General features: G+C 48.2%; 1 protein-coding gene across 1 annotated transcript in view; it reads right to left on the bottom strand.

Moving 5' to 3' along the window:
- The window catches only part of MFN2 (mitofusin 2), a 44,950-nt gene extending 33,282 nt beyond the window's left edge, over positions 1-11,668 (bottom strand). Inside the window, exons 1-2 of the mRNA XM_089681625.1 lie at positions 11,489-11,668; positions 3,298-3,476 (exon numbers count right to left, since the gene is read on the bottom strand). Of these exons, the coding sequence (XP_089537751.1) occupies positions 3,298-3,472 (175 nt within the window). The 5' untranslated portion in view covers positions 3,473-3,476; positions 11,489-11,668. The remainder of the gene's footprint in view (positions 1-3,297; positions 3,477-11,488) is intronic.
- Positions 11,669-16,438: the final 4,770 nt, after the last annotated feature.

The raw sequence follows: 16,438 nt of genomic DNA, 5'->3' as shown, positions 1-16,438 counted from the left end.
TGCCCATACACACACCGTACACACAGGTAGCAGATGCCCATACACACACCGTACACCCCGATGGCAGGTGCCCATACACCCCGATGGCAGGTGCCCATACACCCCGATGGCAGGTGCCCATACACCCCGATGGCAGGTGCCCATATACACCATACACCCAGCTAACATATGCCCATATGCACCATATACCCAGATAGCAGATGCCCATACAGGGGGACATCCCAGCCTGCCTCAATGGGATTAGTTCCGGGCTGTGGAAGCTGCCATGACAGAAATAAGCCGGCTGATTCCCACAGCCTGATGTGACCTCAAAGCCATCCTTCCCAGCATGGAGCTCTGGGGAGAAGTGGGAAGGAGCCAGTGCAGTAGAAGCCTGGGGCTCCTTTGCTCTCCAGGCACTCAGCAATAGCGCCATCACTACATCGTCGCCTATGAACCGGCCGAGCCTTCATTGTACAGAGCCTGGAGCTGACATCACTTTCCGTATTGGTTTCAGGTATCGGGAGTATTTGCATGAGTACCGATACTTGTGCAAATGCTTAGTATCGGCACCGATATTGGAGCAACCCTAATAAACAGTAAGCAGCCATAGGACACATGTATCTGGATAAATACATAGCACCATGTTTGATTCCGGTCAGCACTCCAGCTGTCCAGCAATTAGCAGCTAATTCAATCTCTTACTAAGTATGTGGTTTCTTTATCTTCTAATCCTTGCCCATCTTCCAGTTTAAGTTGGTTCCTTGACCACTGCTCCAGGTTTCTTGTTTAACCTCCTTAGCGGTATTCCTGAGTGTAGCTCGGGGTAAAATTTGAGTACCAAACGCGGTAACCCCGAGCTACACTCGGGACTACCATGCGGCGTTGTTCAGGGATTCCCTGCAGCACTTACCTTGTCCTTCGCTCCCACGATGTGTCCCCTGCAGCGTCCCCGGCCATCTCCTCCGGCCGATGCCGGCATTCGGCTTCTGTGTTCCGGTCCCTGTGACGTCGGGACGTACGGGCGCCGGAACCGGCGGCAAATTTGAAATTTTTTAAAAATGATTATTACATAGTAAAACATTGCTGTTTCAATGCATTTCACATACATTTTGTCCCGAGTGCTTTGTCCGGCGCCCTGCCTGCATTTTTACTGTTCTTTCTGCCTGGAAACTGAGAAACGTCCATGGCGTCCAAAAAGCGTCCCTTTAGGTCAAAAGCGGTTTTAGACCGGCTAGAGAACAGCGATAGTAAATTAGAACCACTTGCAGAATTGAGTGATAATGATTCGTGGGGGAAATTCCTCATCAGACACTGAAAACAATTTTGCGACTTTGCTCAGCGATGTGCGAATTTGCCTCTGTATTTCAAATTTCAGTGTTTTTGGTTTGATTAGATTATTGAATTAAATTATTATTATATTATTTTTTATGATTACTTATTATATTATAATTTATGATGTCGGGTTTCAAATTTTATCCTACCCGGGATGTTTACTAGACTCTTGTTCGTACAGATTTCAGTGAGTTATTCCTAAAAATTACAGGCCTACAATAAAAAAACTACATATTTCCATGCAAAAAAATGGTACTGCTTTCAGCACAAAAAAAAAACAAAAAAAACAAAAAAAAAAAAAAAAAAAAAAAAATCGGCAATAATAATACCGCCGAGGAGGTTAAGTCTAGGTTCACACTGGTGCGGTGCGGGGAACTGCATGCGATCCAGACAGGAGTCGCACAGAATTCCTGTTCAAATCAAACACAACTCTTTGCAGTGCAATTTGAGCCTATTCATTTTGTATGGTTCAAATTGCTCGGCACCCGCACGAAAAAAGGTGTGTTTTTGGGTGTTTACAACCATGAGATCCGATTCAGCCAATCGCACTGCGTTTTACAAACTGTTTTTTGGGTGTTAACATAACATTGACACCATCAGCAGTTCACATGAACGGAGTACGATTGTGATGCAGTGGGGGAAATGCACAGGAAATGCAGCAAATCCGGCACAGCATCAGTGAGAGCTGGGGCTCAGGGTGGCTCCTTTCTCTTGCAGCATTCCTATGGATCCACCCTGGCATGCAGGGACTAGAGTTGTGCCTCTCAACACTGTGTGCATCAAGAGAAACACACAGCTGTAGGATGGCAAGGCACGCCCCCCTGCTCCTCCAAGACAATAGACTGGCTGTAGACCGCACTGTCCACTGTTAACCATTTCCAATGAAGACCTGAAGTTCAGGGAAACCGCATTGCGAGAGCAAAAGCCAGCAGAATTGAAAGCTGTAAACTGCAAGTAGTGGGGTAAGATTTTTTTTTTTAAATAGTCTACTGATAAGTTTGTATTTTATCATGCTCAAGGTGCGCAAGGTGCTAACCTAAAAAAAGGTGCGCAAGGTGCTAACCTAAAAAAAGGTGCGCAAGGTGCTAACCTAAAAAAAGGTGCGCAAGGTGCTAACCTAAAAAATACAATGGGTTTAATACTACTTTATAGTATAATAAAAAGCAAAAAATAATATATATTTTTGTAGTTTTGGATACAGTGGAGAGGGCTTAGAACATCTGTCAGTGTTTATTGCTGTCTCTGTCCCCATTAAGGAGACCCCCCCCCCTCTCCATTTGTCCCGTTTACCATTATCATTGAAAGTGACAGAAAGAAAATCCTAAATTTTGGGTTGTCCCTATAAAAGTCAGAGGGGAAATCTTCCAATGTGGACACTAGGTCTGGTGACAACCAGGTATTCCCTCACTTTGGAAGGATTTCCTCTCACTTGCTGCTGTGGCTACGGAACAAGAAATAAAGAGAAATATCCCCAATGGTGAACAGACGGCAAAATAAAACTAATGCAGGCCATACACGGTTTGAATTCCGAAAGATTTTTCAGCTGAAAATTGAAAAATTAGTTCGCTCACTAATCCGATGGAGCAATCAATGAATTTGAAAATCGGCCGACCAAGTCATAAAGTTCACGCCACATAACAGGTGAAACTTCCGTTCCTTCCAGGTCACGGCTCACGCGCATATGCCTTTTTGGAAAAACGATCGTACGATTTGACCATCATGGAGTTGAAAATTGGTCGTTTTTCACGAATTTTCAAACATGCCCGATCACCGAAAAGGGGAGGAACCATGGAAATCGGCCGGTGTCATTGACCCACTAACAGAGCAAAAAATCGGCTGATTATTCTTAGGTTCGATTTTCGGATTACAGATCGGTCGAATTTCGACCCACGGATGTATGGCCGGCCTAACCCTCCCTTACTCTATCCAAAAATGAAAAAAAAAAAAAAAAGTGACTTGCCGGACACAGATTTCCTATCTTACCCTCCAGGAAGTTGTAGCTCTCCTGAATGTAGGCGCCAAGCTGGTCGAAGATGCCATTGATTTTCTTCTTGGCGGTAACAAAGTGCTTGAGCGGCGAGGCGTTGACTTCAGCCATGAATCTCTTGTCTTTCTTGTTGGATATTTTCGACGTTGGTCTTGCAAACAAAAGGGACATTGCGCTGCGAAAGAGGTGAGACTCTGTAAATATCGGAGGCTCAGGCTTGGTGAATAGTGCAGAAAACATTTTGATACGTTTCATTCATCGGCAGAGTGAATGCCGTCATCCAGCACACAAACAACCAAATGAAACTTTTCTGTTTCCTGAATTTGGAGTTTTCTAGAGAAGAAAAGTTCTTTCATTTTAGAGAAAACAAAACCCATTCTTCCCCAAAATGATGATCTGCACAGCTTTAGCTGCCTCTTTCTTAATAAGGGACCACCCCAATCATAAAAGCAATGTCATGTTTGTGTAAATCACAAAAGCAACGGATCAGAATGACTAATACACACCAATCAGCCAGAACATTATGACCACCCATTGAGGCATGGACCTCCGAGGTTATACTATGGTGTCTGGCACCAAGCCATCAGTAGCAGGTGCTTTAAGTCCTATAAGTTGAGAAGTGGGGTCTCCAAGGATTGGACTTTTTTTTCCAGGACATCCCAGAGAAGCTCAATTGGTCTGAGATCTGGAGAATTTGGAGGCCAAGTCAACACCACAAAATCACTATTGTGTTCCTTAAACCAGTCCTGCTTTCCAGGGGCGTCCCTAGGGTTGCTGTCACCCGGTGTGATAACACTTGGCGACAGCCCCTGCGACGATCCCCACAGAATGAATTGGATCTGCAGATTGAGCATAATGGATCAGACTCCGATCCATTATGCTCCCCAATCCACAGATCCGATCCATCCTGCGGGGATCTTTGGCTTTCTTTACAACTTACCTTTTCGTGGAGCAGGTCCGGTGTCACCCCGTATAGGTTGCATGCGACGATCCCCGCAGGATGGCAGTACTAGGGTCACTGGTATGAATCCCAACCATGGCACCACCTGCCTGGAGTTTACATGTTCTCCCTGACTGCGTGGGTTTCCTCCAGGTACTCCAAAGACATGCTGGTAGGTTAATTTGCTTCTGTCTAAATTGGCCCTCGTATGTGTATGTATGAATGTAAATTAGGGACCTTACAGTGTACACCCCTTGCAGGTTAGGCAGGGGCTTCCCTAGGGTTGTACGCCGTTGATCCCCGCAGGATGGATTGGATCTGCGGATTGAGCATAATGGATTGGACTCCGATCCATTATGCTCCCCAATCCGCGGATCCAATCCATCCTGCAGGGATCGACGGCATGCAACCTATAAGGGGCGACACCGGACCCACTCCACGAAAAGGTAAGTTGTAAAGAAAGCCGACGATCCCCTCAGGATGGATCAGATCTATCCTGCGGGGATCTTCGGCTTGCTTTACAACTTACCTTTTCGTAGAGCGGGTCCAGTGTCCCCCCGTGCGGTAGGTGTCACCCGGTGCGGCGCGCACCCCCTGCACTTGCCTCGGGACGCCACTGCTGCTTTCATCAGTCCAGGCCACCTTCTTCCATTGCTTCGTGGTCCAGTTCTGATGCTTACATGCCCATTGTGGGCACTTTTGCCCGTGGACATGGGTCAGCATGGGCCACCCTGACCGATCTGTGCCTACACAGCCCCATTCACAACCAACTGCGATGCTCTGTGTGTTCTGACACCTATCAGAACCAGCATTCACTTTTTCAGCAATCTGAGCTACAATAGCTCTTCTATTGGTTCAGACTACACAGGCCAACCTACACTCCCCCACCTGCATCCATGAGCCTCGGCTGCCCATAACTCTGTTGTTGGTTCTCCTTCCTTGGACCACTTTTGGTCGGTCCTGACCATTGCAGACTGGGAACATCCCACAAGAGCTGCAGTTTTGGAGACGCTCTCACCCAGTCCATTACAATTTGGCCCTTGCCAAAGTCGCTCAAATCCTTACACTTGCCCATTTTTTCTGCTTTCAACACATGGACTTCAGGGATAACATGTTCACTTGCTGCCCAATATATCCCACCCACTTTCAGCTGCCATTAGAACGAGATAATCGATGTTATTTACTTTACCTGTGTGACAGGAGTGACTTTTGGGGATGGGGGGACCTCCGTATCATCTCCCCAAATCATTATGTTTAACCCACCCTGTGCCTGTTAAGGGGTACAGGGTGTGTATGTGAATGTCTGAGTCTTGTGTATAGTGTGTGTTCCTTTGTTCTCGGCCACATGGCTGTCCATTGTCTGTTTGCCATGTGCTACCCCCCATTGTGCTGTGTCTTCCTGTCCAGCCAACTATTATGGGATGTACTGTTTGTGTATTGGTGTGGGGGTTGGTCAATGTCCTTTGCCATGTGTTTCATCCCATTGTTCTGTGTCTTGGTGGGATGGGGAGGGGTGATGATGTATTTCCTGTTCTTGGTTGGTTTCCCCACCCTCTGTATATATCCTGTGTTTTGTGTTAAAATAAAAAGTCGGCTCCCTGTTTTAAGAAGAGCTGGGTGCTGTCTTTTTCCTGAGGGATTTCAAGGGTGTGGTCCGTGGATGGTGTTCGGACAGGGGAAGTTGTGGTATAACGGAAAAACTCAGTGCGGTCTGGGTTCCGGTTCCGTTACCACCTGTCAGTGGTCATGGTGTTCTGGATGATCGGTTTATAGGTAGGTGAACACACACACACACGTTTGGCTGGATCCTTGTTTTTTTCCTGCTAAGCACATGTCATCCTCGGCGGCACACGCCATTTATCCACATGTTAAAGGCTTGGACGCCTATAATGACTGTTTATTGGAGCACTTATTGTACTTTCTAACATTCAGTTTAGAAGACACCACCTCACCCTCTTATGTAAGAGTCCATTTACTTATTTATAGAAACTCTCGTTCTTCGATACCAAACAACACGGATGTCAACAAATAGCTGCATTTATCAAAATGTCTGACGGAAGAAATCCTCAGCCACCAACTCTTTCACTTTCAAGCCCAAGCTAGGAGAAATGAAAGCCAAAGTAGGATCGGCTGATTGGGGAACCCCAGACTCCACTTTCACTTCCATAAAAGAGTTCAATAGGGATTCAAAACCAGGCGGAGCGCATTCACTAAAGTTCCACTAAACTCCGGTTTAGTACATATTCCTATCTCTTCTATTCCTCTCAGCCTCCTCCAAAAAGGACATTTGTTTTTTGTTTCTGTGATCTGACTTCCTGTTAAAGGGTGGCTACATTTGTACTCCATGGCCCCCCCTGTATGTAGGAACGTAGAACAAGAAATGGCAGAAATCCAGTAAGCACCTCATTTCCTATGCATGCGTGCTCTTCTGCACCCTCCCGAGCAGGGGCGGACTGACCATTTGGAAACTCGGGCACTGCCCGAGGGCCCGGGGGTCAGTAGGGGGCCCCATGAGATGCCCCTGGTACCTTTTTCATAGGCTCTTTTGAGTTTGGGCAAGGACACAGGGGCCCCAAGATCCCCTATTGCCCGGGGGCCCCATGAGTTGTCAGTCAGCACCTGCTCCCGAGCAGTGTTGTCAGCCCTCTCTGAACTACAGAATCACGCACCTTAATGCCCCATTCACATGATAAGAAAATCATCCGAAAAATTTCCCGGAACCACTGATTGAATGATTCTCTCTACGTTGATGAGCAGGATGTTTTAACCGATAACAATATTGTGAACGAAAAAATCCGGTTGAACAACAATGAAAAAGTTTGTCGTTTCGCATGCGAACGACCGATTTTCTATGCGGTGGTAGGACGGTCGTACAAAAAAAAAAAAATCTATCAAGCGCTATCACACATGAGCGGAAACAGAAGATGACCCGGATGTTTATGTCCAAGGAATCTTCATAAAACACGAACGAAAAATCCAAATGTTAAAAGTAGATCGGCCAAATGAGAATTCTGCATTTTATATTTTATGTATCACTATTTATGTATATAGGTCATGTAATAAACGATATTATACTCATTGCTGGTCATCGTTGTGTATATCGATCATTCTGGCCGGAAGGGGCGTGGCTACAAGGTCACACGCACACCGCATCACTTCCACTTGTACAGAAGACGCCAACACTACGTATTGCCCGAACGATTTTTTTAGATTGGTTAATGTGGGCCACGATTTTGACCAACGTCTGAACGGCTCTCGGTAGTCGGATGACTGATCGGTCGATTTTCTAATTGTGTATTCCTACCTTAAGGTATAGATAGGAGGAGAAGGGGAAGTGTTCTGTAGTTCAACAGTAGCAAAACTGGTCCCTCCCTGAATGTTTCTAGTGATGTGACCAGCACCCGCCCTCCAGACACTGGAAACAATGAATGTTCATGGAAGGAGAATGCAGTAATGGATCACACATTCCTCATTCTTATCAGATCAGACTGGCTGCATACACAGGGAGGGAGCTGTAAACCCGACTGCCTACCAGACCCACTGGAATCACAAGACAGACAACACGACAGGCAGACATGGGAACCCTCTGTATATACAAACTGAACTCATCTCTACATGTGACCTTCACATGTCTTCTGGTGCGTGTTCTTATGAGAGAGAAAGAGAAAGGAAAGGGGGGGGGAGAAGAAGAGAGGGGGGAAAGAGGAGAAGAAGAGAGGGGGGAAAAGAGGAGAAGAAGAGAGGGGGGGAAAAGAGGAGAAGAAGAGAGGGGGGGAAAAGAGGAGAAGAAGAGAGGAGAGGGGGGGGAAAGAGGAGAAGAAGAGAGGAGAGGGGGGGGAAAGAGGAGAAGAAGAGAGGAGAGGGGGGGGAAAGAGGAGAAGAAGAGAGGAGAGGGGGGGGAAAGAGGAGAAGAAGAGAGGAGAGGGGGGGGAAAGAGGAGAAGAAGAGAGGAGAGGGGGGGGAAAGAGGAGAAGAAGAGAGGAGAGGGGGGGGAAAGAGGAGAAGAAGAGAGGAGAGGGGGGGGAAAGAGGAGAAGAAGAGAGGAGAGGGGGGGGAAAGAGGAGAAGAAGAGAGGAGAGGGGGGGGAAAGAGGAGAAGAAGAGAGGAGAGGGGGGGGAAAGAGGAGAAGAAGAGAGGAGAGGGGGGGGAAAGAGGAGAAGAAGAGAGGAGAGGGGGGGGAAAGAGGAGAAGAAGAGAGGAGAGGGGGGGGAAAGAGGAGAAGAAGAGAGGAGAGGGGGGGGAAAGAGGAGAAGAAGAGAGGAGAGGGGGGGGAAAGAGGAGAAGAAGAGAAGAGAGGGGGGGGAAAGAGGAGAAGAAGAGAAGAGAGGGGGGGGAAAGAGGAGAAGAAGAGAAGAGAGGGGGGGGAAAGAGGAGAAGAAGAGAAGAGAGGGGGGGGAAAGAGGAGAAGAAGAGAAGAGAGGGGGGGGAAAGAGGAGAAGAAGAGAAGAGAGGGGGGGGGAAAGAGGAGAAGAAGAGAAGAGAGGGGGGGGGGGAAAGAGGAGAAGAAGAGAAGAGAGGAGGGGGGGGGGAGAAGAAGAAGAGAAGAGAGGAGGGGGGGGGGAGAAGAAGAAGAGAAGAGAGGAGGGGGGGGGGAGAAGAAGAAGAGAAGAGAGGGGGGAGGGGGAGGAGAGAGAGAGGGGGGAGGGGGAGGAGAGAGAGAGAGGGGGGAGGGGGAGGAGAGAGAGAGAGGGGGGAGGGGGAGAAGAGAGAGAGAGGGGGGAGGGGGAGAAGAGAGAGAGAGGGGGGAGGGGGAGAAGAGAGAGAGAGGGGGGAGAAGAGAGAGAGAGGGGGGAGAAGAGAGAGAGAGGGGGGAGAAGAGAGAGAGAGGGGGGAGAAGAGAGAGAGAGGGGGAGAAGAGAGAGAGAGGGGGGAGGGGGAGAAGAGAGAGAGAGGGGGGAGGGGGAGAAGAGAGAGAGAGGGGGGGAGGGGGAGAAGAGAGAGAGAGGGGGGAGGGGGAGAAGAGAGAGAGAGGGGGGGAGGGGGAGAAGAGAGAGAGAGGGGGGGAGGGGGAGAAGAGAGAGAGAGGGGGGGAGGGGGAGAAGAGAGAGAGAGGGGGGGAGGGGGAGAAGAGAGAGAGAGGGGGGGAGGGGGAGAAGAGAGAGAGAGGGGGGGAGGGGGAGAAGAGAGAGAGGGGGGGAGGGGGAGAAGAGAGAGAGGGGGGGAGGGGGAGAAGAGAGAGAGGGGGGAGGGGGAGAAGAGAGCTAATACAGAAGAAGAGAGAGAAAGAAAGGAAGGAAAGTGAGGGAAAGGAGAGAGAATGGAAATAGAAGAGAAGATGTAATAGAATAATACACAGACAAGGAATAGGAGGAGTCAGAGGTTCCGGGTTTCACCAGCAGAATCAATGTAATCAGTATGGAGATCAGGGAGAATAGCAGAGCCTAGTAATGAGCACACATGGCGGCTCACCAATCATACATATATCCACCGGAAACAAGGTTGTAAAACAAATGATACAACTGGTAACATGTTGTACTTTATATCATACAACGTATATTCCGGGTACAATCCACGTATATTCCGGGTACAATCCACGTATATTCTGGGTACAATCCACGTATATTCCGGGTACAATCCACGTATATTCCGGGTACAATCCACGTATATTCCGGGTACAATCCACGTATATTCCGGGTACAATCCACGTATATTCCGGGTACAACCACGGATCACACACTTGTATACAGGAAGAGTATGGTTTACCTGTCCAAAGAAACTTTGAAAATAAAGTCCCCTAGATGAGCGATTGTTCCGGCACCCATCCACACACGACTGCAATACCTCTCGGCACAAATCGTTGGGAGCAGCTGACATACACAGCACAATATATATTGGGAATGTGAGATGATGCAGATGGGTCGTGTCCATCATGGGATCGGTCACAGGGGAGTTCATGGGAGGACGGCACAGATATACATTATACACCTGTCACTGCCACTCTGCTCCTGTGATCCGTCCAACGAGCAGCTAGCACAGCAAAGACCAATAACGTCCCGGGACAAGTCATCGCCATACAATCCCGGGAGGTCATCACTACAATCGGACACTCTGATCTGTCAGACCTGCATGATGGGAATTAATCAAATATCCAGACACTCCATTCCATCCTCCCACTGAAATCTACAGCAAGTCAGAGGAGCCGGGTGATTATTACTGGATACAAACTTGGAACGCTGAAGAGTTGTGACCATACACTACACAATCAAAGACTATGTAGAAAGAGATCCTGTATGATTCCATACAAATTTACAAAAGGCCTGCTTAGGTCTGTCATTATTTTGTATAGTTCAGGTAAAGCAAAAAGAGATTGTACATAAATTGTAGTTTTTTTGTAGTGGGTGGGGCCTTTTGGGTCCCTCCCACTGCTGTGTTCAGGCTATGTACATCACAGTGATGATGTCACCAATACTTTTTCAAGGTAATGTCTGGTTTGCAAAGGCATTTTGTGCAGCACACAGGATCCATGTCCTCTACATTGTGTCCCCATCACACAGGGTCCCCGTCCAATCCGTAGTGTCCCCAACACACAGGGTCCCCGTCCAATCCGTAGTGTCCCCAACACACAGGGTCCCCGTCCAATCCGTAGTGTCCCCAACACACAGGGTCCCCGTCCAATCCGTAGTGTCCCCAACACACAGGGTCCCCGTCCAATCCGTAGTGTCCCCAACACACAGGGTCCCCGTCCAATCCGTAGTGTCCCCAACACACAGGGTCCCCGTCCAATCCGTAGTGTCCCCAACACACAGGGTCCCCGTCCAATCCGTAGTGTCCCCAACACACAGGGTCCCCGTCCAATCCGTAGTGTCCCCATCACACAGGGTCCCCGTCCAATCCGTAGTGTCCCCAACACACAGGGTCCCCGTCCAATCCGTAGTGTCCCCAACACACAGGGTCCCCGTCCAATCCGTAGTGTCCCCAACACACAAAGTCCAAGTCCCTGTCATTGGGTCTTCAACACAGACTCCATCCCCCACAAAAAAAATTTGTCCCCAGCATACAGGGTCCATGTCCCCCCCCCCCCCCGTTGTGTCCCCGGCACAGGGTCCGTGTGCCCCCCGTTGTGTCCCCGGCACAGGGTCCGTGTGCCCCCCGTTGTGTCCCCGGCACAGGGTCCGTGTCCCCCCCGTTGTGTCCCCGGCACAGGGTCCGTGTGCCCCCCGTTGTGTCCCCGGCACAGGGTCCGTGTCCCCCCCGTTGTGTCCCCGGCACAGGGTCCATGTCCCCCCATACAATACAGAGCCTCTTACATGCAGGCCGGGCGGGGGTGAGCAGGCCTTCATAGCACACAGGGGGCTCAGCGCTCTCCGGTAGCCGGGCTCCGCCCCATCACACTCGTTTCTCTCTCTGACACCCGGGCGGCCTGTGAAGGGTACAGCGCAGAAAGAAGCCACTGGAGCGCACACACCCTCTTAGCCAGACACGCCCCCACACCGCTCATTGGCCGGCTTCCTTAGAGGCCCATCCTAGACTGAGATCATGAGGGCAGGTCTATGAACACTAGAGGGAAATGCTCCGTAAATTAACTGTCCTCCCTGGCGGCCATCTTTGTGTGGATCTGTCACATGTCTTTGCGAAAAAAGCTGTCATAGAGGCTGGGAGGTCCTGTGGAGGTCAGGGATGGATGTCAGTCTCTGCGGACCCTGCAGGAGCGAGACAAAGACATTTACTGAGGACCTGGATGTAACCCAGACCAACTATTGACATTAGATAGGTGCAAGTATGAGACACCCTCAGGTCCCCTTTAATTGATAACACCTGGGTCACATATTTTTGCTTAGCCTATGGAGGTGACAGGAAATAACAGCGATGAAAGGGTTTCAGCTCATCCAATTAAATGAATGAGTATCTGTGCTTCTCTATGCAATGCAGGCAGATCATGGTGGTTTGGAGAGGCAGGCAGGGTGCTGTACACAGCTTCCTGAAACCATCACAGCACCCTGTCTCAGTATTCTTCTCAAGAGCCCTCGGTCTTCATACAAGCAGTGGTCTGGCTCTTGGGAGGAGACAAAAAAAAATGAATTGACTGGTGGGAGTCATTCTGGGCGATTGGGTGGTCCTGGGCAGGCTGTATATGCATGTAGGCCACCCTTGCTAACACTCACATGTAATGCAGAGCCTCCATGACTGAAAGAATTGATATCCAATGAATGAAAGGGGCGGGCCAGGCACAGTCAGTCTGGGGAGGAAAGGCAGGATGATGCTGGGTGTCCTCCGGACAGGAAATGCTCCACCTGACTTGCTGCAGCTTGTAATGGACATTATGAGAAGCTCACAGTGTGCAGTGAAATCAGAGGAAGCCGTATCAGTCCAGGAGAGGAGGCGGTACAAGTGTGGAAGGCTGAAGGGGGGGCGGAGGACAGATATAAAGGGATTCTAATCCCCCAAATACAGTATGGAACATATTGCAGCTCACCTGTTCTTAGATGCAGTGGCTGCAGTCGTTTTCTTATTTAATTTTTTCCTCTATTTTCATCTGCCATCTCTGTGAGTAACACACTTCCTCTCCCTGAGTGGCACTATAGTTGGAGACACTATGTATACTCTTTGTAGTTGGAGTGAATATATCTTGAGCTGACCATTATAATAAGTATATATGTATATTGCCAAAAGTATTGTCCCCGCCCTCCAAATCATGTGATTCAGGTGTTCCTATCACCTCCATGATCACAGGTGTATAAAATCATCCCCTAGGCATGCAGACTGCTTCTACAAACATTGGTGAAAGAATGGGTCGCTCTCAGGAGCTCAGTGACTCCAAGCGTGGTCCCGTGATAGGTGGTCACCTGTGCAATAAGTCCATCCGTGACATTTCCTGGCTACTAAATATTCCACGCTCAACTGTTAGTGGGATTATAACAAAGTGGAAGCAACTGGGAACAACAGAAACTCAGCCACCAAGTGGTAGGCCATGTAAAATGACAGAGCGGGGTCAGCGCATGCTGAAGTGCACAGAAGTCTCCAACTGTCTGCAGAGTCAATAGCTAAAGACCTCCAAACTTGGTGTGGCCTTCAGATGAGCCCAACAACAGTGTGTAGAGATCTTCATGGAATGGGTTTCCATGGCCGAGCAGCTGCATCCAAGTCTTACATCACCAAGTGCAATGCAAAGCGTCGGATGCCGTGGTGTAAAGCACGCCGCCACTGGACTCTAGAGTAGAGGAGACGTGTTCTCTGGAGTGACCAATCACACTTCTCTGTCTGGCAATCCAATGGACGTGTCTGGGCTTGGCAGTTGCCAGGAGAATGGTCCTTGCCTGACTGCATTGTGCCAAGTGTAAAGTTTGGTGGAGGGGGATTATGGTGAGGGTGGGGCTTGGCCCCCTAGTTCCAGTGAAGGGAACTCTTAAGGCACCAGCATACCAAGACTTTTTGGACAATTTCATTCTCTGAACTTTGTGGGAAGAGTTTGGGGATGGCCCCTTCCTGATCCAACATGACTGCGCACCAGTGCACAAAGCAAGGTCCATAAAGACATGGAGGAGCCAGTTTGGGGTGGAGGAACTTGACTGTCCTGCACAGAGTCCTGACCTCAACCCCATAGAACACCTTTGGGATGAATTAGAGCGGAGACTGTGAGCCAGGCCTCCTCCCCCGACATCAGTGCCTGACCTCACAAATGTACTTCTGGAAGAATGGTCCAACCTTATTTATTTCAGGTACTTATATAGCGCCATCAGTTTACACAGCACTTTACATATATATTGTACATTCACATCAGTCCCTAACCCTCAAGGGGCGTACAATCTAAGGTCCCTAACTCACATTCATACATACACATACTAGGGACAATTTAGACAGGAGCCAATTCACCCACCAGCATGTCTTTGGAGTGTCGGAGGAAACTGGAGTACCTGGAGGAAACCCACGCAGGCACAGGGAGAAAATGCAAACTCCAGGTGGTGCTGTGGCTGGGATTTGAACTCAATGACCTCACTACTGCTAGGCAGAAGTGCTAACCATCTAGCCACTGTGCTGCCCAAACCTTCCCATAGACACCCTCCTAAACCTTGTGGACGGCCTTCCCAGAAGAGTTGAAGCTGTTATAGCTGCAAAGGGCGGGGCCAACTCAATATTGAACCCTACGGACTAAGACTGGGGGTCATTAAAGTCCATGTGTGTGGAAAGGCAGGCGGCCCAATATAGTGTGTGTATATATATATATTCTTTATAGATTTTCCTCTTGCTTCCTGATACTCTGTCAAGCTTGTTGGCTTTCAACACATCCGGTCCATATGCCCAATACTTATTAGAGAGACTGGATACATTTCTGTTCTCCCTAATATACATTTGTAGAAATATTTCAATATTGTACTTATTTATTTATATCTTTATTAGACGGACATTGCATGGTGGCGGAAATATTGGGTACTCTACGGGGCTCTCCCGCCATTTTGGGGATGGGGGAGGGGCGCACCTACCTGGTGAACTGGTGGAATAGCGTTGACATTAATTTCCATTTTGTCCATCTGTCTATTATACACATGAAGGTAAGTGCTTACTTGGATACAAGCATGTTGTGTGTGTATATATATATATATATATATATATATATATATATAAATTTAAATTTGTTATTAATTTATTTCAGGTACTTATATAGTGCCATCAATTTACGCAGTGCTTTACATATATATTGTACATTCACATCAGTCCCTAACCCTCAAGGGGCGTACAATCTAAGGTCACTAACCCTTAAGGGGTGTACAATCTAAGGTCCCTAACTCACATTCATACATACACATACTAGGGCCAATTTCCCTCCCAGCATGTCCTTGGAGTGTGGGAGGAAACCGGAGTACCTAGAGAAACCCACACAGGCACAGGGAGAACATGCAAATTCCAGGCAGGTGGTGCCATGGTTGGGATTTGAACCAATAATCGTAGTACTGCCAGGCGGTAGTGCTAACCATTTAGCCACTGTGCTTATTAATATAATGTTTTTTAATTGTAGGACACTGAATGCATAGAAAGCACCCCTGTAGAAGGAGACTTCAAAATGCATCAGATCCTGTAATCTTGGATTATCTATGCATTTTGTTTCACTATAGAGCCTGGTATACAGTCAGATCCATAAATATTGGGACATCGACACATTTCTAACATTTTTGGCTCTATACACAACCACAATGGATTTGAAATGAAAGGAACAAGATGTGCTTTAACTGCAGACTGCCAGCTTTAATTTGAGGGTATTTACATCCAAATCAGGTGAACGGTGTAGGAATTACAACAGTTTGCATATGTGCCTCCCACTTGTTAAGGGACCAAAAGTAATGGGACAGAATAATAATCATAAATCAAACTTTCACTTTTTAATACTTGGTTGCAAATCCTTTGCAGTCAATTACAGCCTGAAGTCTGGAACGCATAGACATCACCAGACGCTGGGTTTCATCCCTGGTGATGCTTTGCCAGGCCTCTACTGCAACTGTCTTCAGTTCTTGCTTGTTCTTGGGGCATTTTCCCTTCAGTTTTGTCTTCAGCAAGTGAAATGCATGCTCAATCGGATTCAGGTCAGGTGATTGACTTGGCCATTGCATAACATTCCACTTCTTTCCCTTAAAAACTCTTTGGTTGCTTTTGCAGTATGCTTTGGGTCATTGTCCATCTGCACTGTGAAGCGTCCAATGAGTTGTGAAGCATTTGGCTGAATATGAGCAGATAATATTCCCGAAACACTTCAGAATTCATCCGGCTGCTTTTGTCAGCAGTCACATCATCAATAAATACAAGAGAACCAGTTCCATTGGCAGCCATACATGCCCACGCCATGACACTACCACCACCATGCTTCACTGATGAGGTGGTATGCTTAGGATCATGAGCAGTTCCTTTCCTTCTCCATACTCTTCTCTTCCCATCACTCTGGTACAAGTTGATCTCGGTCTCATCTGTCCATAGGATGTTGTTCCAGAACTGTGAAGGCTTTTTTACATGTCGTTTGGCAAACTCTAATCTGGCCTTCCTGTTTTTGAGGCTCACCAATGGTTTCCATCTTGTGGTGAACCCTCTGTATTCACTCTGGTGAAGTCTTCTCTTGATTGGTGACTTTGACACACATACACCTACCTCCTGGAGAGTGTTCTTGATCTGGTCAACTGTTGTGAAGGGTGTTTTCTTCACCAGGGAAAGAATACTTCGGTCATCCACCACAGTTGTTTTCCGTGGTCTTCCGGGTCTTTTGGTGTTGCTGAGCT

Source organism: Staurois parvus, unplaced genomic scaffold (genome assembly GCF_062004578.1).
Source record: "Staurois parvus isolate SC_StPar_1 unplaced genomic scaffold, SC_StPar_1.0 ptg000274l, whole genome shotgun sequence".
NCBI lineage: Eukaryota > Metazoa > Chordata > Amphibia > Anura > Ranidae > Staurois > Staurois parvus.
The sequence above is the reverse complement of the archived record's forward strand: the minus strand, read 5'-3'. Positions and strand labels throughout refer to the sequence as shown.